The sequence below is a fragment of the Protopterus annectens genome, chromosome 9.part0 (assembly GCF_019279795.1).
Source record: "Protopterus annectens isolate FY-2018-M chromosome 9.part0, PAN1.0, whole genome shotgun sequence".
Classification (NCBI taxonomy): Eukaryota; Metazoa; Chordata; order Ceratodontiformes; family Protopteridae; genus Protopterus; species Protopterus annectens.
The window spans coordinates 14065088-14088304 of NC_056743.1; the positions used below are offsets into that span (position 1 = coordinate 14065088).

Here is a 23217-nt window from a genome sequence, read left to right on the forward strand (position 1 = left end):
AACATGGGGTCTCTATGTTCTACACCAGAGGTATACCCCTCATTGGTAAGATCAGACCATAAACAAATCTCACTGGACATCCATATTCCATCCCCACCCCTAGCCAAGGAAACCACGGTGAAGAACTTCTCAAAAGCAAACTTCACACTTCTCAAAACTGAGGTGGAATCCTTCAAAGCCCTCGGGCCAGTGGAAAATACGGCCCAAAATGCAGAATCCTTTACAGAAGCATTCTATGGACACCTACAGGAATGCATGGAGCATGCTATCCCAGATAAAACCAAGACTCACTCCTCCAAAGGCAGGAGACCTGTCTGGTGGACCCCGGCCATAAATAAGCTATACAACAGAAGGAGAAAGCTACTACATGACAGAGCAAAATCCCAAAAAGGGAAGACATCACTGATCAGTACTAGCAAGAAACTACGATCCCTCATAAAATCATCTAAGGCCAGCCTCAAAAGAAAAATTGCACAAGACACTAAAGATAATCACAAGGCCTTCTTTAGTTATGTCAGAAACCTGGGAGGCAACTCCCAGATATACTCTGAGTTAGTGCAAAATGACAAAAAATACACTGAACCCACAGACATTGCCAACATCCTGGCAGAAAGATTCAGTGCAAACTTCTCCCCCACTTCCCCCACAAAAGAGCAAATGTCTATCCCAACAGAGTGTAACCTTCCTGAGATCACAGATGCACAGGTGAGAGCTGTCCTCTCCAAAGCAAAAAACACAGCATCAATGGGACCAGACGGTGTCCCGGGCTGCGTCTTACATGAGCTCCAAGAAGAACTAAACCCTCATATAAAGTCACTGTTCAATCTCAGCCTTACTACAGGATATGTACCCAAGGAATGGTGTACAGCAACAGTGGTCCCACTCCACAAAGGCGGTGCCACAACAGACCCCAGAAACTATCGCCCTATAAGCCTGACTAGCCTGGTCTGCAAAGCTATGGAGTGTATCATCATGGAAATCATAAACAAAGACATTGGGAACCTCCAGACACTGGATCCTACCCAATTCAGCTTCGTTAAGGGCAGATCTTGTCTCTTGAACCTGGTCGACTTCTTTGAAACAGTTACCAAAGCCATAGATGAAGGGAAGGTAGTCCACACAGCCTACCTGGACCTCGCAAAAGCCTTTGACACAATACCCCACTCGGGCATCATAAATAAGCTCACTAGATTAAATATCAACCCCTGTGTCACAAGATGGCTTGCAAACTGGCTCAGGGATAGAACCCACATGGTCAGAATAGCAGGTGCCATGTCAGACTCTAAACCAGTTACAAGTGGTGTCCCACAAGGCTCAGTCCTGGGACCTCTCTTGTTCGGTATATATTTCTCTGAGGTACAGGCTAACACGGGTGGACTATGGCTGACCAAGTTCGCAGATGACTGCAAACTGGGTGCCATAATCGACTCTCCGGCTGACATAAGCATCCTCCAAAAGGGTCTCACAGAGACGGATAACTGGTGCCAGAGCCATGGCCTAAAGCTAAATGCCAAAAAGTGCATAGTCATCCCCTTTGGGGAAAAACAAAGTGCCCACAAATTACCACATAGGTGGTAATCCATTAAGTACGGAAGAAGTAATTAGGGACTTGGGGACCCAAGTAGATAGCAATCTCTCCTTTGACAATCACGTTGCCAAAGTGGTTAGAAAGACCTTCTATATAGCCCACCTTATCACGAAAGGGTTCACATCTAGATCAAGAGAGGTAATTGTGCCCCTCTACTCATCACTTATCAGGCCCATAATTGAGTACAATGCCCCATTTGGGATGTACCTTACATGACACCTGCAGCAACTGGAAAGACCCCAAAAGTATCTCACCAAGAGGATCAAGGGGCTCAAACAGATGCCCTGTGCAGTTCGACTGAAGAAACTCCAGCTCTATTCAATTGCATACCGCCTACTCAGAGGCGATCTGTGTCTGACGTATAAAGCCATGTTCAACCCAGAATTAATGGACATGCTTCACCTCAGGAAATCCAAATCCCTTAGAGCTACACACTCCAGGGACTTGAACCTCAGCACAGAAATAAATAGGACATGCTGGAGGGACAGATTCATATCCCAGAGGCTCCCCTCACTCTGGAACAAAATCCCAATCCATGTTAGGCAGATCCCCTCACTGACCCTCTTCAAGAGAAATCTTGATGAGTGGATGGGAGATCATAAGTTTACCCCTGAGATCTCTTCTGTGTCCCAGCTTGACAGAGGTACAGTAAACTAACCTTAAAAGGGCTACCTTCTGTGACCTACTATACAGAGGCACAGTCAACTAATCTAAAAGGATGGCGAAAGCCAAACACACTCTGGCTAGGCTTATAAATGCCCTAGGGCAGATAGCCTAGTATCAACCTATGAACATATGAATAGTCTGCAGGGAATTTTTAAAGTCTACCAAGTCATTACACTCCAAAATCTCTCTCTCTCTCTCTCTCTTCTTCTTTCGGCTGCTCCCGTCAGGGGTTGCCACAGCAGATCAACTGTTTCCATTTCTTCTTGTCCTCTGCATCTTGCTCTGTCACACCAACGACCTGCATGTCCTCTCTCACCACATCCATAAACCTTATCTTAGGCCTTCCTCTTTTCCTGTTACCTGGCAGCTTCATCCTTAGCATCTTTTTCCCAATGTACTCTGCATCCCTCCTCAGCACATGTCCAAACCAGTGTAATCTTGCCTCTCTGGCTTTGTCTCCAAACCTTCCAACCTGGGCTGACCCTCTAATATACTTATTCCTAATCCTGTCCATCCTCGTCACACCCAGTGCAAATCTTAACATCTTCAACTCTGCCACGTCAAGCTCTGACTCCTGCCTTTTTGTCAGCGCCAATGTCTCCAACCCATATAACATAGCTGGTCTCACTACCCTCGTGTAGTCCTTCCCTTTCACTCTTTCTGATACTCGTCTGTCACAAATCACTCCTGACACTCTTCTCCACCCATTCCATCCTGTCTGTAATCTCTTCTTCACCTCTCTTCCACACTCACCATTACTCTGAACTATTGATCCCAAGTATTTAAACTCATCCACCTTCGCCACCTCTACTCCCTGCATCCTCACCATTCCTCTATCCTCCCTCTCATTCACACACATATATTCTGTCTTAGTCCTGCAGACCTTCATTCGTCTTCTCTCTAGACCATATCTCCATCTCTCCAGGATCTCCTCCTCCTGTTCCCTACTCTCACTACAGATCACAATGTCATCTGCAAAAATCATAGTCCACAGGGACTCCTGTCTGATCTCGTCTGTCAACCTGTCCATCACCATTATATATATATATATATATATATATATATATATATATATATGTTCCCAATTACCTCTTTCTTTCCCATCACACTTCCAAGCAAAGATCCTAAATCTTCTAGACTTTGTTGCGTATTTGGGAGGCATACTTATATCCCCCATTTTTTTTTGTTAATTGCTTATCTAATCTCTCTTTCCAGTTCTTCCTAACCTCCTCTGATTAATTCTTATAGTTATCATGCAATATTTTACAGTTGTGGTGAGCTTTGTTCCCCCTGCAAAACAAACTGAACAAATGCCGTTTCAGGTGACTTGGTTGCCAACAGAAACTACATTTGGAGAATGAGATTTTAGGTAGGTGAACCAACATCTCTTGGAGTACAGAGTACAAGTTCATTATGTTAGTGCCTATTAAGCATCCACTATCCATCAAGCTTTCTAGTTGTGCTAACATTTAGTTCTGACCCTGTGAATTAATAATCTAAATAGTGTTTTGCCAACAATGTTTTTTTCTGTGTGATGATTTCCCAAAAGCTCTCTGTTCAGCATTACTAGATAGTGTTTTGTGTGTGTGTGTGTGTGTGTGTGTGTGTGTGTGTGTGTGTGTGTGTGTGTGTGTGTGTGTGTGTGTGTGTGTGTGTGTGTGTGTGTGTGTGTGTGTGTGTGTGTGTGTGTGTGTGTGTGTGCGTGTGTGTGCGTGTGTGTGTGTGTGTGTGTGTGTGTGTGTGTTTGTATGTGTGTGTGGTATAGTGCAGTGATAACACTGCTTATTGCACCTCTCAGACTAAACAAAGTGCAATCAGCACAGTATCCCACCAACTATTTATTTTGTCTCCCTTTAATTTAACAGGGATCAGATATTCCAGCCAATGACAGTTAAACAAGATGGAAGACTGGCTCCCCTGGATGAGGCAGTTCAAAGTGCAGGTGAACGAAATGAGTCTTCAGGAGCAGAGACTGATTCGGACTAAGACAATGAAATATAAAAACAAGAAAGTTGAGCAAAATAGCCATGAAGTAAATGGTGGCACCACAAGCACAAGCGACTTTCTACAGACAAGACCACCCAAGACACGTTTAGTGGCACATGCACACCCAGTAGGACTCTCACTTACTTTAGTTATTCTGCTTGCTGTGTTCAGAGGTTGGACTGATATCAAAAGAGGGAAAGGAAAAATATTTCTTTTCTGGTAAGCTACAAGTATTGACAAAGACATTCCTTTAGGACTGTACATTTTGAATGAGGGCATTAATAGTACGAGTGAATGTATTCTTGTAGGACTGCGCCAGCTGTGTGTGAAGAAATTAGTGTTGTTTAGTAACAGTGTTTCTAAAGATATTCCAGTAGGACTGTTGAGATATGAGCAAAAGCATTCCTGTAGGACTGAAACAGTGTGATTGAAGGCAGCCCTGCAGGAGTGTAATGCTGTCTGTGCAGACATTCCTGTAGCACAGTGGCAGTATGAGTGAAAACATTCATGTATAACTGTTAACGTTTTATGTGCAGGTATTCCTCTAAGACTGAAAACAGAAGACATTCCTGTAGGACTTAAACACAGTAAGGAAAGGCATTCCTGTAGGAGTGTAGCACTGTAAGTGAATGGATTCCTGTAGGACTGTAAATTTGTGTGCGAAGACATTTCTTGTAAGATTGTGTCAGTAAAAGTGAAGATAGTCCTGCAGGACTGTAGCAGTGCAAGAGATGGCATCCTTGTACGACTGTACTTGTACAGTCGGAGAGATTCCTATAGAATGGTAACACTGTGAGTGAAGACAATTGTAGCAGTATGAGTAAAGGCATTCCTGTAGGATAGCTGTACTAGCATGCCAGTAGTATTATATTCTACAAACTTAACTTGTAAGAGCAGATGCTGGAAGGCTAGAACATCAGAATGTACCTTTGGCATCAAACGTATCAGGGCAAGCATTACTTCATTGATTTTGTGAGATAAACCTAAAACAGAGTCTGTATCTTTTAAGATTACAAAAAACAGAATACACAGTGATTGCAAGAACTTTGAGAGAATGAAAAAAAAATTAAGGCTAAGGATTGCCCAATGAAATATTAACATTTTTTCTAATACATTGTAAAATAATAGTTAAAAAATATTGCTCTTACTAAACTCCATGAGGAAATTATTTACTGGGTATGTACATACATGTCCACGTGTGTTTGTGTGTATATTTGTGTATGCATGTGTGTATGTATGTGCATATGTGATTTGAGTCTTGGGTGTGGGTGTGTGGGTGTGTGTTTCTAATGCATCTAAATTTCTCAGGCTGTATTCCAGCTGCCCTCACATTTTCCTACCTGACTCTATCCAAGAAATGGGGGAAAAGATGTGCTTGGAATACTTTTTCACGCTATGTTTTTGTACCTTTGTATGTTATTATAACGGAAGATGTGTAATGAGCTTAATTATGTAATATTTTTCAGATGTTATGATAGCTACAGGAACAAGGGCTTTTTATGTTCCTTTCAGAATCAACACTCAAATACAGCTTCATAGCACGATGAAGTCAAATACAGTGAATCTTGGTTTCTTCTGCAACAAGGTCTTTTCCTTATCCTGTAAATATTTTAAATTTAGTAAATCTCAAAGTGTCAGATTCACATTAAGTCAATGATTTTCATGCTCATAATAGCAGGTGTCTTAAGGTATGGTATTTGCCATATTTAAAACTGACAATCACTGAGACTAGAACACTTAATTATTCTGCTAAACGTCACTTATTTAAAGTATTGGAAAAGATCTGAAGTTCTCAGGTAAATGCCCATTAATAATACCACCTACTTGTGATTTTGTTTCTGTTGATATGCCTACTCTTACACGTATAGACATGCATTCACTACGTTTGTTTTATTAATATGACAGCTATCCTGTCGTATATTTAGTAGGTTTACTATCGCAGTCTTGAGACCACTGTCTTGAAATCCATAATTTCAAAACCATAATATTGGAAGACCAAAATGCTGAAAGACCACAATATCAAATTTCTGGGTCTACACCCTTGCAGGACCCAAGTTAGCGGTTGTTCCTGGGTCACCACCCATTTAGGACCCCCATTAGCACTGCTTCTTTGTTCACACTTGTAAGGTGATTCAGTAATCACGATTTTAGGGATTGTGGTCTTTCAGGGTTTTGGTCTTACCTCAGCTGATGCCATCATTCCATATAAATGCTTCATAGCCTCCTGTCTTGTGATGACAAAACACCTTATACACATGTTTAGATTGTCATGCATGATCCTGGATGCATGCTGATGACTGGTTAAGATGTTTACTTGGGATCCTGCATGCATGCTGATGACTGGTTAAGATGTTTACTTGAGATCCTGCATGCATGCTGATGATTGGTTAAGACGTTTACTTGGGATCCTACAAGCATGCTGATGATTGGTTAAGATGTTTACTTGCTTTCCTCTGAGTTCTTAGAGAGCTTTGTTTGGGTTCACCAATTCTGCTACTTGTTCAGAGCTGTGTGGCTCTGGTTCTACCCTTTGGATGTGACCATCATCTATCATTGCCCATCCCACATGGGATCATTCCACATTGTTATATTAGGATCCATTAATAAACAACTGCATAATAGGTCTTAAGAGGCAAATTTGTTACACTGGCCCTAAGTTTCCTATTCTGTTTATACCTGATGTGTATGCTTTTGTCAACTCTCAGTTAACTGGCAGATGGGTTTCAATCTACAATCACATGCAATATTCAAGTGAATTTATCTTTGGGTGTCAGAAATGTCTCTCACTTAGCAGAATTTTCATATGTTCATCAATTCTATCAGAGTGAGCATTGTGTGTGTGTGTGTGTGTGTGTGTGTGTGTGTGTGTGTGTGTGTGTGTGTGTGTGTGTGTGTAAAATGACTACTCTGGATCTAACAGCTTTACTGACCCATATCGATCAGGCCACTTACCTGGGTGCCTTCAAACAATTTGATATTTCCTTTATTACTGACATGATGCTTAGCTGATTAGTAAGTAGTAAGTCTGAAATTTGCATTTGGCCATCTGTTGTAAATTCACATACAGAAATGATTTAAATGAATCCAGTATATTAGATGCGATGTAGTTAGCATGCCTGTTTGACTGTTATGCCTGTTCTTGATCTAGACTCCCCTTTATCTGTTGTTGAAGTTTCTACTGTTGCTGTTTGGAGCTAGTTGTTTGATTAGCATCAACAACACATTACATGTCATCTTCACCACCAGTTCTGACGATAGCTGTGCAGAATGTAGGGTTCACCTGTAGTATTCTCACTCGCCTTCCATTTGGTATCTGCACTTCTTGACATAAGAACTTTCTCCATTTCATTTGGGACCTCTTTGTTTTATATTATAAATGTGTTTCCTCCTATTTTACAGGTTTTATATATCATCATACCTCCTATGGCTTTATTTGGTCACTTCCTTGTGCTTTTAATTTTGCATCATTAGCACAACGGTATTTTATTGATGCATCCCCTACTGAACTCACATCTTAAGACGATCTTATCTTTTCAGCCAAGACCTCCTGTCATAGGTTCTTTCTTTCATTACTAGGCTAATGACCTCAGGGGGCATTTTTAAGCCTAGACATGTTTCTGAAATGTATCTGACAAGTTTTGATACCCTAAGGTTATTTTAAGAGGTATACATAGGCTTGGGCATGGATGGTCAAGCATTTATCGACTGCCTGTCTCTCCTAGAGACATAGGTACTAGACAAGGGGTAAGTTTCCAATTTCCCCTTCCATTAGTCAAAGCTGCACTTGAATTAGGGTAGGGAAGAACTCTGCTTCATGTGAATGGCTAACTTGTTCCAGAGAAGGGGTAGTCTCTGAGATGCATACCTGTCCTTCCATTGTGTTCTATTTATGGTGCAGATGATGTTTACGTCTCTAGATCAAGTAATTCTGATGCTATTTGTTTTGCAGATGTGCAACAGGTCCATTTGAGTAGGATTAGATAATACTTTGCAGGCCAGGTATAGATCATTTGTCAGCAATTTATAGGAGACTAAGTACAGGGAAAGGGCTTTGAGGCAGTCCTTGTACGGCATGTTGTTTAGCATGAAACCTCTGTGGATGTTGCAGTTGGTGAATATGCCTGTGCCAGTACATACCAAAGGGATCACTGTACTCAATAATCAATATAAGGGCAGAGTACAGTGGAATAAGGACATCTTTTGACCTAGATAACATGCCCCTGCTTATAAGAGAAGATGAATGACAACAAATGTGCTTAATAAGGGCCTGTGTGTTCATGTACAGTGACTTAACACGTTTATTCATTCGTTGTACCGATCTGAAATATGAGCAAGTGTCCTGTGTCACTATCCAGCATACATATTGATTAATAAGCTGACCCCTTGTTTACTACCAGTGTAATACAAACAGAAGGATATTTTTATTGGTAAGAGGAAGGAATTAAGCATTCCTTTTTAAGCACTGATTTTCCCCAGTAAGAAACAGCAGGCCATTGGAAAGAGCAGTCATTTGCAGATACTAATTTTTTTCTGATTCCTAAAATAATTTCTGACGCGAGTTAATTGTGCACCTATATACTTGGCGTCAGTTCAGATTTTCACTGGTGCATTGTGGCACATAGTTTAGTGACCTGCACAGTGACCACAAAATCTGTTTTTTTCTTATACCTATGTTAGTAAATTTGATGTGTACTGCCTATGTTAGTAAGTCTGATGTGTACAACCTATGTTAGTAAGTCTGATGTGTACAACCTATGTTAGCAAGTCTGATGTATGCAACCTATGTTAATAAGTCTGATGTATACTGCCTATGTTAGTAAGTCTAATGTGTACTGCCTATGTTAGTAATTCTGATGTGTACAACCTGTGTTAATAAGTCTGATGTGTACTGCCTATGTTAATAAGTCTGATGTGTACTGCCTATGTTAGTAAATCTAATGTGTACTGCCTATGTTAGTAAGTCTGATGTGTACAACCTATGTTAGTAAGTCTGATGTGTACTGCCTGTGTTAGTAAGTCTGATGTGTACTGCCTGTGTTAGTAAGTCTGATGTGTACAGCCTATGTTAGTAAGTCTAATGTGTACTGCCTATGTTAGTAAGTCTGATGTGTACAGCCTATGTTAGTAAGTCTGATGTATACAGCCTATGTTAATAAATCTGATGTGTACTGCCTATGTTAATAAGGCTGATGTGTACTGCCTATGTTAGTAATTCTGATGTGTACAACCTGTGTTAGTAAGTCTGATGTGTACTGCCTGTGTTAGTAAGTCTGATGTTTACTGCCTATGTTAGTAAGTCTGATGTGTACAACCTATTTTAGTAAGTCTGATGTGTACTGCCTATGTTAATAAGTCTGATGTGTACAGCCTATGTTAATACGTCTGATGTGTACTGCCTATGTTAGTAAGTCTGATGTGTACAACCTATGTTAGTAAGTCTGATGTGTACTGCCTATGTTAATAAGTCTGATGTGTACAACCTATGTTAGTAAGCCTGATGTGTACTGCCTGTGTTAGTAAGTCTGATGTGTACAGCCTATGTTAGTAAGTCTGATGTGTACTGCCTATGTTAATAAGTCTGATGTGTACATCCTATGTTAATAAGTCTGATGTGTACAACCTATGTTAGTAAGTCTGATGTGTACTGCCTATGTTAGTAAGTCTGATGTGTACAACCTATGTTAGTAAGTCTGATGTGTACTGCCTGTGTTAGTAAGTCTGATGTGTACAACCTATGTTAGTAAGTCTGATGTGTGCAATCTATGTTAGTAAGTATGGTGTGTACTGCCTATGTTAATAAGTCTGATGTGTACAACCTATGTTAGTAATTCTGATGTGTACTGCCTATGTTAATAAGTCTGATGTGTACAGCCTATGTTAGTAAGTCTGATGTGTACTGCCTATGTTAATAAGTCTGATGTGTACTGCCTATGTTAATAAGTCTGATGTGTACAACCTATGTTAGTAAGTCTGATGTGTACTGCCTATGTTAGTAAGTCTGATGTGTACAACCTATGTTAGTAAGTCTGATGTGTACTGCCTGTGCTAGTAAGTCTGATGTGTACAACCTATGTTAGTAAGTCTGATGTGTACTGCCTATGTTAATAAGTCTGATGTGTGCAGTCTATGTTAGTAAGTCTGGTGTGTACTGCTTTCCAGATAAGAGCTGCCCTGTGATGGATGCCATTTCATCTGGGGTGCTGCCAGGAGTATGCCATAGAAGAGTCTAGTTTGAACTCAATCCTGAACGGCATAAAGCAAGTGTGTGTGTGTGTGTGTGTGTGTGTGTGTGTGTGTGTGTGTGTGCGTGTGTGTGTGTGTTTCAACAGCAATTTCACCCTTGAAAGAAAGGATGTTGATGACATTCTCCCCCTATGCCCACTTCTGCTGCATTCCTGCCTTTTATGCTGCAGTCTTCAACTGACTGCATTCTTTCATATACCTATTCTGCATAAAATTATAATTGCTCACTTTCTCCCAATGCCTATTTCTGTCAGAATGATGCTGAGGTAAACATCAAACTGTAAAGTCCCAGAAATGAAATGACTAAAATATGTTGTCTATACTTTTACAACTATTCAACCCACAATCTGCTATATTCTAGTACTAGAATGTGCTTGATAGCCTACGATAAAGTACTTATGAAAGAAAAATGTATTCATGAGCCATTCCCCTTTAAAGTCACCTACCACATGCCCTCCACGAGTGCTTGATTCAGATTTCAAACAACAGCAGTCATTCACTTTATAAACTCATTTTAATTCTTCATACACACAACTATGATTTAGTCTGTCAAACCGTCTTGTAGCCCCACCAAACTTGTTTTGCCCTTAAAATGATCATATTCTACAAACTTGGCACAGTGTAGAAAGTCCTATTTTAGAGATTTTTTTGACATCTAGATACATTTTGTTTATCTCACTCCATCCACTGCTACTGTACAACAAAACATTCTAAAAAGTCAAATCTTTTTTTTTTATTTCACTGCAGCTATATTTATATTGGTAATATCAGCTTTTGTAGCTTTGGGTGCATGTGTGTGTTTGTGTGTACAAGACAGTCTAGTCATGTGTGAGTAAGTATGTATGTATGTATGTTTTAAGCGTGTTTGTGTATATCTTTATCATGTTATGCTTCAAATCACTGCTGCCAATTTCTCATACTGGGCCCTCATATTCTGAAATGATTTGCACTCAGGGCACAAAGCTGTACATGATGGTCTTGGTGCAGTTATCTTCCCCAAGATTAGGACTGTTTCAAATCCACTGATTTAACATAAATTAAAAAGAAAAAAGCTTCTAAATTAACATCGGTGTTACATAAATTAATTATTGCTTGCACTATGCCCAAACTAAATTAAATTATTGATTGATAGAGTATTCAAAATGCATTGCGTCTTCAAACTAGATTCCTTCTTTAAAACAAATTCTTTCATTTAGTAGACACATTCTACTCAGGGGTATGTATTTTGAATACTTTTAAGACTCGGTCAGGTATTAAACATGTGTGGGCTGCAGCTTTCTCCCTTACATCTCTGTATCAGAATTATAGCAGTGCCGTTTGCAAGACTTACGTAAACACTTACCTTTATTCGTGTTACTCATATAAGTCAGGTAATAGCCTGAAGTGAAGATATATTATCCCATGATATATTTATTCTCTAATTTATATTGAATATTTTCTAACCATAAATATAACTGCAATTCCTTTCTGAAAAAGGATTTGTATATGTTCCAGGTATATTTACCTAGAAATCAGAACGATTGCCCATTAGTCCGGAAAACACTGTACTAGCTCTGGTATTCTATTTAGCAACTTAAATAGAATGCTTTAGTCCGTTAAAACACAAACCCAGTCCTGCTTTTCTTCACAAAAGCATCACTAACGTGCTACTGTTAGATGTCAAACTTGGAGAAGACATTTTCCCTCCACCCTGACATGCCCATTTATGTCACAAAATAGATGTGGATGTGAGCGAAGTGGATAGGGAAATGGAAGAGAGACTGGGTAAGGGGCTAAAGCGAAAGGTGGCAACCCTAATGTAAACTGACAGCAGATGAGTACTCAAGCCCTTGTTCTTCTATTTCATGCATAAAGACGATTTCAGTGGAATTTCTCAGACTCAGCACCTGGGCCCTTTATCACCTTCATGACAGTTTAACTTCTGCACTGACAGTTGTGGATGTAGTGAAATTGCAGTATGCAGTGTGAGCCAAAGGCAGTATTGCACACTGCTTCTAAGGAGAGGACACTACTGCAGGCCTTGAAAAGAGAACATCTCACTTGGTTTCTGATTTTAATCCTTTCAGTCTCAAGCCATAAAATAAGCACAGGATAAGCATGAATCATGCCATGCATTGAAAGCAATGCAATGAAAATGTTCCACGGTCACTGTACTTACATTTTGGTGATTAAAACATTTATTTCTATTATAATTCTTGTGTTCTGTGAAATGTTAATGATAATTATGTCTGGAAAATCATGACACCTAAGCTTTGCAAATAATTAGCGTTTTGAAGCCATGAAAGATTAAAATGCAGGGAAATGTTTAAGTGAGTCATGCACTTCATACAACGTATAAAGGAGACTTGGAAATGTTACATATATATGTATATGTTAGAAGCATTCTTACACTGCTATTTTAAAGCTGTCACCTTAAAACAGTTATTCTGTATTTTTTCTTTCAAACTTGTAGTGTTTATTTTTCCTGAGCCATTCAGATGCACTGTTTTAACTGTATTACACTGGAATTTTCAGCTAACTGCTGAGTATGTTCTTTGCAATTGAAGAAAGACTGCTTTTTGCATTTTAGCAAAATAACCTTCCTTTATCTGTATACTGAAATTAATAAATTAAATCAGGTTGTTTTGTGCATTATTTGATGCTTTTTTATTAGGCAAATGGTTTAATGACTGATCTTACACAGTAAACAGAAGATCTTAGGTGGGCTGTATTACTAAAACCAGTAAGCATCCTGAATGGTTGAGTGCAGACTGACAGCCAATAAAAGTGCATTTGGATTAATGTTAGCAAATCGTGAGGAACTCTTTATGTAACCAAGTGTCTTTCTATGGTATTAGCTGCTGGATTTTCAACATCACTCCAAAATGTGTAGAAATGACATGACTTATTGTTACATGTACCCTAATCAGGCTAGGTGATGCTGCAATTATTTCTGACATAAACAACTTAATGATTGGCTTGTGTTGGATCAACAATGAGTCCCTGATGTTCTATACCCACAAGTAAACCAGATGAGTCAAACTTTCATCTATTGCATCCACCCAAACTGGGAGATGAAATAACCTCACATGTTGTTTTTGCATGGTCAATCTCCTCTGCCCTCCTCCTGTGGAAGACTTCATCACTACCACCAACCCCTAACTGTATATACACTAACTCCATGGTCACATAACTATGGCTAAAAGAGTGAAAAAGTAGCTGGCACAAGTGCAATCTTGCAGAAGGACCAGCGTATGTTAAAACCTTCTCTTGACCAGGAACAGCAAGACTTCCAGTGGTTACCAATCATGAAATGGTACGTCTCACATTTTTATTTGATTATGGTATGAAATGGTGACAACAATAAACCAAATTTCTAATGACTTTTAAAGATGGTAGTCTACCAGTAAAATGCACTATGCAGTTCTCCCAGTAATTTTAAAAGTACAGAAACAAGTCATCAAGGTAACTGAAGCAGTTCCCCACAAGTAGGAAGTGCAACATCAAGAGATGGTGCAACAGTTTGTGGTATAGCTTTCAGCAGCAGGCATATAGCACCACCAAGTGGCAGTGCAACAGTTTGTGGTATACCTTTCAGCAGCAGGCATGTAGCCCCACCAAGTGATGGTGCAACAGTTTGTGGTATAGCTTTCAGTAGTAGGCATCTAGCACCACCAAGTGGCGGTGCAACAGTTTGTGGTATAGCTTTCAGCAGCAGGCATGTAGCACCACCAAGTGGCGGTGCAACAGTTTGTGGTATACTTTTCAGCAGCAGGCATGTAGCCCCACCAAGTGGCAGTACATCAGTTTGTGGTGTAGCTTTCAGCAGCAAGCATGTATTATCCTGCATTTGTTTAATTATTTTAGGTTTGATTAGCACATTGCACTGATGAGTGAAGGCACTATTCTGCGGAGTCGAGCAGAGAAAACCTTCAGTGAGCATACAGCACATAGCAGACTTCATAGTCAGAGAAGAATAACAGACACATTATCACAAAGGTACATGAACTTGAAGCCTCTGAAAAGTTTCTGGTAATATTAGCTATGTGCATCGTTGGCTGTTGATGTGGTAGTGGTCACATTTTGGGCATGGAGACACCTATACTCTGCTGCTTCTTTCTTGCCAGAATGAAAGTCAGGCACACCTGTTTGCGGCACGTGTGGAAAAAAAAAACAAAGAGGAGTCAGCCAGTGCAGGCAGGTTTTGATTTCCCCAGTGCTGCAAATGAATTAAAGTAAAGAATTTACAGTTACTAAGAACAGAAATTTTATGATAAAATAGAAAGGCTAAATTGTCTTGTGCAAAAATGTCCAAGTCTTCCCTCAAGTTATAGCAGAAACTGGGATGCCAGAGTGTAGAATTTTGTGTTTGGCAAAAGGAGTACCGCCAACCTGAAGAAGGCAAGTCCTATGCAGTGATGACCAGTTTAAGAATGGAGAAGGCTATTCTCTATCCTGCTGACAAACCTTAGACTATGGGTTGCTATTGCTGTGCACAGAATCACAGAAGTGAATAGAAAGTAAGACACCCTGGTAACAAACTGCCCATTCCTCTGCCTCTTTAACCCCAGTTGAACAAAGTTTGACAGGAAATGTAAGGAGGAAGTGCAGCATAGCATGGCAGAGCCGATCCGAGGAACCTGTAATCAGGCGCACCATGTTGCTTACTTTAAACTGTCAGAAGTTTATTTTACCTTCAGTGTATTCTTGGAGATTTTTAGATGGTCCCTGCATTTTGTATATACAGTGGACATTCTGTGATTGTCTATGAGCAAAACAGTGGCCAGACATTAGCACAGCAACACAAAGACATGTGTAACAGGCAGGAAAATATGTGGAGACTTATCTAGCTGTTTACCTGAATAGGAACTATTCTGCTTAAAATTATTTGCAGTGATATTTGACACATTCACTTCATCTCTCTTTAAAATGATGGGAATAGATTGATATTGTTTAAAAGACCTTCTAGTAAGGGGTGTTTATTCACAATCTTTTTCTTGTAATATGTTGACTAATGATTTTGTAGAAGTTAATAAAGAAAGTTGAGTTATATAAGTAATATAAACCAAGAAACCAAATTAATAAATTCATCAAACCTCAACTGGTAAACTAAATGCAAACAACTTCTCTGTCTAGTAAGTCTCATGATAGGTTTGGCTGTGATAAATCTTCTAAAATTTTTGACACAATTTTTCATTCAAACCACAAGTGAAAAAACATATCCCAACTGACAGTGTAACATGCCAGGGAAAAACATTCTTTTTTTTTTTTTTTTTAAGAACAAAACAATATTTTTGTTGGTTCAGTTCTCACTGCTTCTAGCACAAACACTGATCCCATCTCTGAGATGACTATTTTACCTGGTGGTAGGTATTCTTATTGTACAAGAAGAAGTGGACATGACTTCCATCTGAGTAAGGCAGCTACTGAGGAGTGTACCAACTATCTAATCACAAAGACATATACAGTGGTTACTAGTGAGATCAAAATTGCTCCATGAAATTGGTCATTAGAAATGGGGGAGGCAACTAAGAGACAACGTGAAGTATTTTATCAAAGAAAAATGGAGAGAGCAATGGGTGAAAACAGTTCACAAAATGACCTTCTCATGAACTCACTAGAACAGAGTCTACCTGTAATTTCAGGCAACTCTACAGGGGCCAAAAGTTTGCCCTTGAGTAGCTGATGGGGAAGTATTACTGGTGACACACAGTTACATAGTATTAAAAACATTTCTAAAATATTAAGTTGGTAACAGTAACTTGTCTGTTTGGCTGCAAAATGCAGGATGTTCCGTTATCCTAAAAATATTTTTAAAAGCAGAAAACTGTATGAATTACTAGTAATTTCTTGTGTCAGCAACAATGTAGGAAAAACTACTATGTCCCAACAGTGAGAACTAGTGGATTCAATAAAGGCACTTCAAAGTGATGCTTACAGGTGCATTTCCAGCTGTGTATTTCAGTCAAAGTATGAGCAGTGTTTTGTTAAAATTAGCAAACATGTTGCAACTCTCATTTAAATAGTGGTATAAATGTAATAGACATTTAAGAAAAGTTTATGTATAAGCCCTTAGTTTTTGCAGGGGATAACTATCATTTTACTGGTAAGGGAAATATGAACTTTGGCGGGTACCTTACAAAGACTGAAGATGTTTTTAAGAAAAATATTTTTTGAGTGAAAAATCACCAACTAGCCCCAGAAAACTTGTATTTACTGCCTATTAATGAATGCTAGACATTTTGTCTACAAAACTGAATAATTTGAAGTTACACTTTAAAAATACTAACTGCATTGTTTTTATCACTGCAATTTGGTTCAATAGCAACTTGTCTATTAACATCCAAGGCTTTTAGGAATTTCATAGTTAACTTCACAGAAGTATGTGGTGATATTTCAATGTGTACCAAAAATGACATTAAAGCAATCAGTATTATGGAGGTATATAAACAGCTTGGTAACTGTGTAATGGAACTGGTTACCTGGTATCGGCCATCTAACATGAGCAAAAGTGATGCAAAGCTCTGTGGCTGAACTAAGAAAATGTTTGGACAAGACTTACATGATTACAGCTGGTGATTTAAATGCTTCCTTTCCTAATTGGGAAAATTGCATGCCAGAGTTCTGTTATGGAAACTTACAGAACACTGCCAGGTTCATAAGTAAAGGTAATCATAGGACAGCGAAATCCTTCTTATACTTGTATTCGTATACATAACTATGCAGAAGAAGGTGTTCTACAAAAAATGTAGATGAACTTTATGGCTAGTTTGTTTGTAGTGGAGCGTCTACAACAACAACAAAAGTAACATGTCACACTTTGGACTGGATAACAATAACCATCAATTATGCCATCAATCAGGATATAATGCCTAAGAGTAACTCAGTCAAAGATCTTTAAATTATTATTGATATCCAGCTCAAGCTTGAAAACAATACTGTAAACGTTGTGACATGGTGCTGTGAGTGACATGTTAAGAGGTATAACAAGCAGACATAGGACCTCCTTAATTGGGCCTTATGCTGAATATAGAGTTCAAGTTATCATCATCTTCTTTTGGCTGTTCCCATTAGGGGTTGCCACAGCAGATCACCTGTTTCCATTTCTTCCTGTCCTCTGCATCCTGCTGTGTCACACCAACCACCTGCATGTCCTCTCTCACCACATCCATAAACCTTATCTTAGGCCTTCCTCTTTTCCTGTTACCTGGTAGCTTCATCCTTAGCATCTTTTTCCCAATATACTCAGCATCCCTCCTCAGCACATGTCCAAACCAATGTAATCTTGCCTCTCTAGCTTTGTTTCCAAACCTTCCAACCTGGGCTGACCCTCTAATATACTTACTCCTAATCCTGTCCACCCTGTCATACCGAGTGCAAATCTTAACATCTTTAACTCTGCCACATCCAGCTCAAACTCCTGCCTTTTTGTCAATGCCACTATCTCCAACCCATATAACATAGCTGGTCTCACTACCCTCTTGTAGACCTTCCCTTTCACTCTTACAGGTACTCGTCTGTCACAAGTCACTCTTGACACTCTTCTCCACCCACTCCATCCTGCCTGTACTCTCTTCTTCACCTGTCTTCCACACTCACCATTACTCTAAACTATTGATCCCAAGTATTTAAACTCATTCACCTTAGCCACCTCTACTCCCTGCATCCTCACCATTCCTCTATTCTCCCTCTCATTCACAAACATATATTCTGTCTTAGTCCTGCTGACCTTCATTCCTCTTCTCTCTAGAGCATATCTCCATCTCTCCAGGGTCTCCTCCACCAGTTCCCTACTCTCACTACAGAGTACAATGTCATCTGCAAACATCATAGTCCACAGGGACTCCTGTCTGATCTCGTCTGTCAACCTGTCCATCACCATTGCAAATAAGAAAGGGCTCAGAGCTGATCCTTGATGTAACCACACCTCCACCTTAAATGCATCCGTCTCTCCCACCACAGACCTCACCGCTGTCACACTACCCTTGTACATATCCTGTACCACTCTTACATACTTCTCTGACATGCCTGACCTCCTCATACAATACCACAACTCCTCTCTAAGCACCCTGTCATATGCTTTCTCTAAGTCTACAAAAACACAATTCAACTCCTGACATTCTCTGTACTTCTCCATCAACACTCTCAGAGCAAACATCGCATCTATAGTGCTCTTTCCCGGCATGAAACCATACTGCTGATCACTAATCATCACGTCCCTTCTTAAACTAGCTTCCACTACTCTTTCCCATAACTTCATGCTGTGACTGATCAATTTAATCCCTCTGTAGTTACTACAGCTCTGCACATTGCCCTTATTCTTAAAAATCGGTACCAAAACACTTTTCTCCACTCCTCAGGCATCCTCTAACTTTCCAAGATTTCATTAAACAATCTGGTTAAAAACTCCACTGCCATTTCACCTAAACACCTCCATGCTTCCACAGGTATGTCATCTGGGCCAATAGCATTTCCATTCTTCATTCTCTTCAAAGCTATCCTTACTTCCTCCTTGCTAATCCATTGTACTTCATGATTCACTATCCCTACATCATCCAACCTTCTCTTCCTCTCATTCTCTTCATTCATCAACCCCTCAAAGTACTCTTTCCATCTCCTCAACACACTCTCCTCACTTGTGAGTACGTTTCCCTCATTATCCTTTATCACCTTTACCTGCTGCACATCTTTCCTAGCTCGGTCCCTCTGTCTAGCCAATCGGTACAGGTTCTTTTCTCCCTGCTTAGTGTCCAACCTTTCATACAACTCTTCATATGCCTTATCCTTAGCCTTCGCCACCTCTCTCTTTGCCATGCACCTCATCTCCTTATACTCCTGTCTACTTTCTTCATCTCTCTGACAATCCCACTTCTTCTTTGCCAACCTCTTTCTCTGTATACTCTCCTGTACTTCCTCATTTCACCACCATGTCTCCTTGTCATCTTTCCTCTGTCCAGATGTCATACCAAGCACCTTTCTAGCAGTCTCCCTTACTAGCTCTGCTGTAGTTACCCAGCTATTTGGTAACTCTTCACTGCCACCTAGTGCCTGTCTTAACTCATCCCTGAACTCCACCTCACAATTACCCTTTTTCAATTTCCACCATTTGATCCTTGGTGCTGCCCTCACAGTCCTCCTCCTCTTCTTGATCACCAACGTCATCCTACAAACCACCATCCTATGCTGCCTAACTACACTTTCTCCAGTCATCACTTTATAGTCTCCAATCTCCTTCAAACTGGCCCTCCTACATAAGATATAATCCACCTGTGTGCATCTTCCTCCACTCTTGTATGTCACCCTATGCTCTTCCCTCTTGTTAAAATACATATTCACCACAGCCATGTCCATCCTTTTCGCAAAATCCACTACCATCTGACCTTCTGCATTCCTTTGTTTAACACCATACCTACCCATCACTTCCTCATCCCCTCTGTTCCCTTCACCAACATGCCCATTGAAATCTGCTCCAATCACCACTCTCTCACCCTTGGGTACAGTCATCACCACTTCATCTAATTCACTCCAAAATTTTTCTTTCTCATCCATTGCACACCCAACTTATGGAGCATATGCACTAACAACATTCATCATTACACCATCAATTTCCAGCTTCATAAACATCACTCTATCCGACACTCTTTTCACCTCCAAAACACTCTTAGCATGCTGTTCCTTCAGAATAACTCCTACACCATTTCTCCTCCCATCCACACCATGATAAAACAATTTGAACCCACCTCCGATACACCTAGCCTTACTCCACTTCCATCTGGTCTCTTGCACACACAATATACCATCATATCAGCTACCTCTCTCCCTATACCAGTCATACTGCCAACATTCAAAGTTCCGACCCTCACTACCACAGTCCTAGCCTTTCTCCTCTCTTCCTGCCTTTGGCCATGCCTTCCGCCTCTTCTCCTCCTTCGGCCAACAGTAGCCCAATTTCTGCCAGCACCCTGTTGGCTAACAGTACTGGTGATCGTCGTCGTTAACCTAGGCCTCGACCGATCCGGTATGGAAATATTTATTGGTGTCTGCATGAAATGATTTGGTGAAGTTTTACGCCGGATGCCCTTCCTGACCCTCCCCTCCCCATTTATCCAGGCTTGGGACCGGCACAAAGAAATGCACTGGCTTGTGCATCCTAGTCAGTTTATATTTACAATAATTCCTTGGAGGTTAGAAAGAATTCAGAACATATCACCAGCCGAGTTTTGTTATGTTTTGATTTTGTAAATAGCTATATAACGTGATTACAGTCTTTATTTTGAACAGTTAGATTTTATTCTAAATGTAAATCAATGTCATGTAATAAAAAGTAAAAACAGTGGACAACAAACCAGGGTACAGCTGTTATAGAAAGTGAAATAACTAAAACAAAGTGAAAAACAAAAGTGAAATAACTAAAACATAGTGAAAAACAACAAAAACGACTTCAAAAGAACTAAGAAGTGGTTTATTATGTGAGCAACTTAAAAATTCAAATACAAACCTGTTAGCAGTTTTCTTTCAAGGTGTGTGGAACTTCATCAAACTGGTTTAAATTTTATGAGTGAGGTTATATATAAGAGCATGCAAAAGTCACATGGTTCAACTCAACAAACCAAAACAAAAATTAAAAAGTGTATGTATGAGATGCTAAGATGCATAATAACTAAAAGTAAGTAACAGCATTGTAAAATGTATATACATAATTGCACTAAATGCAAAAAGTTAATACTTAAAGAATAATGCTTTAAGCTTAAAATTAATAACACTATTCAAGACAGGACTTCTGATAGTCATCCTAAAGTGTAACAATAATATCCACAGGTACCGTGGGATCTCAATGGCATCCTCTATTTGCCCTTTTGGTACTTCACCAACACAAAAATAGGCTTTCTAAAAGACATGCAGACTGAAGGATGCCTACTCAGTGCATTATTAGGACTATTCTTTGTTATGGCATATAGATGTTCATATACCCCAGTGCCTAGTCTATGGACAATTCTGGCAGGTATACAATGTAGGTGCTGCTATATGCAAAAATATCTTGTATCAGGAACTATAAAATGACACTGTGGACAAACATCATGTGCATATGTATCCTGGCATTTAGGGTTAAGTTTTGAGATATCCCAACATTAGGTGCTTCGGAAAGAATTTTCTAGATTAAAATTTCTGTCACTTATGAATACTGGTTAGGTGGCCAGAGCTTGTGTCAATTCTTGATATGAAACTAAGCTGTTGCAGTATTTGCGAACAATGTCTTTGCTTCAGCATCAGAACAGACAGTAAGAATCAAGGCATTTGTCTGCTTTGATGCATTCTTTCTGGAGACTGGGTTACCTGGATTGAATGATTCACTTGAAAGGGTAAGTATCACATATACCAATGGATGTAAACCTCAGTCATGTTTATTCATATCACCTTTAACATATCTTTTAGCTGTATATTTCTCATGAAATGCACTGGTTTTACTCATGCCTTTATCTAAAGAAGTTAAACTGGAAGTCTAAATAACTTGATTCGGGTAATATTGCCTTCTAAATATTTATGCTTCTGAAGTGGAGCAGAACTTATTTGTTGTGAATTTTGTCAATGTACTTGCATATATAATGTAACCATGTGTTCATTTTCACTTACATTGGTCTTAACACTGTTGTCACTGAAAGATATATAAAAAGAAAGGACTTTGTAGACCTAGTCAGAAGTTACAGAAGAAGTTAAGGAGTCTGGACTTAATAAGGCAGATGGAGGATATGGCAATGACTATAGAGAAGACACGTTTTTCCAAAGCTTGTTTGCCAGAGGATATATCTAGTACCCTCTTAAGATTTTTTTTTTTTTTTGCTTGGGTCACAGAGGATACCTAGTCTTACACATTTTATGAGGGGACTCAGAATGATTCCACTTTTCTGAATTAAACCACATATCTTTATGTTGATAACTTGGAGAGTTATAATAGTAAGAAAACAATGACAGAGATGTTAATAATTGATAGAATTAAGAAGGAACTGACATCACCATCAGCTCCCCTTTTCTTGATTTCCATACAGGATCAGGATTTTATGTAAACAGTCCTTACGTTTCTTGACTCAGAGCCACTCTACATTCAACAGTCATGCCTGACTGTTGCAGGTCTTCTCCCACCCAAATCATCTATCTCTTGGCTAGACATCTTTATCTACTCTTGCTTTCTTGTGTTTCCCAAGTATGATTTACCAAATAATCAACATTTGCTTTCCTGCCTGTGACTGAATCACTGCAGTTTGTTGTTTTTGTATTGTGGCCAATTTGGTTTCTGCTCTGATGTCCTCATTTCTTTATTTATACCACAGTGTCCATTCTGCTATCTGTTTCAGGCACTTCATGTCCATCACTTTGAGCTTCCTCTGATGCTCTGCCTTCACTGCCCACTTTTCTGTGTCATACAGAAGCATTGGTCAAATCATTGTTTTATAACATCTTACCTTTCGGCTTCTTTGTCATTCTTCTGTCACTCACTACCCCTGGCACACTGTGGCACCTCTGATTGTAGCTTTGACCTCCTCATTCAGACCTCTCCTCAGCCACACCTACCAGATACACCAAGCTGTTAACTTGTTTCACTCTCTTCCCTTCTATCAGCTGCTTCTGATTCCTCCATTTGCTGCAGTGACCCCTGTATGTACTCAGTTTTATCCCATGTGCCTTCAGGTTTTTATTCCTGCCTCCTATCATTTATGTAGTTCATATTTAGAGTCTGCATGTAGTGGCATAATGTCTGC

The 23217-nt window shown here is 39.7% G+C and overlaps 1 protein-coding gene across 1 annotated transcript in view; it reads left to right on the forward strand.

Annotated features, from left to right (window-relative positions):
- The window catches only part of LOC122811013 (synembryn-A-like), a 1010573-nt gene extending 997456 nt beyond the window's left edge, over window positions 1–13117 (forward strand). The window contains exon 10 of the mRNA XM_044082526.1: window positions 4120–13117. Within this exon, the coding sequence (XP_043938461.1) occupies window positions 4120–4240 (121 nt within the window). The 3' untranslated portion in view covers window positions 4241–13117. The remainder of the gene's footprint in view (window positions 1–4119) is intronic.
- Window positions 13118–23217: the final 10100 nt, after the last annotated feature.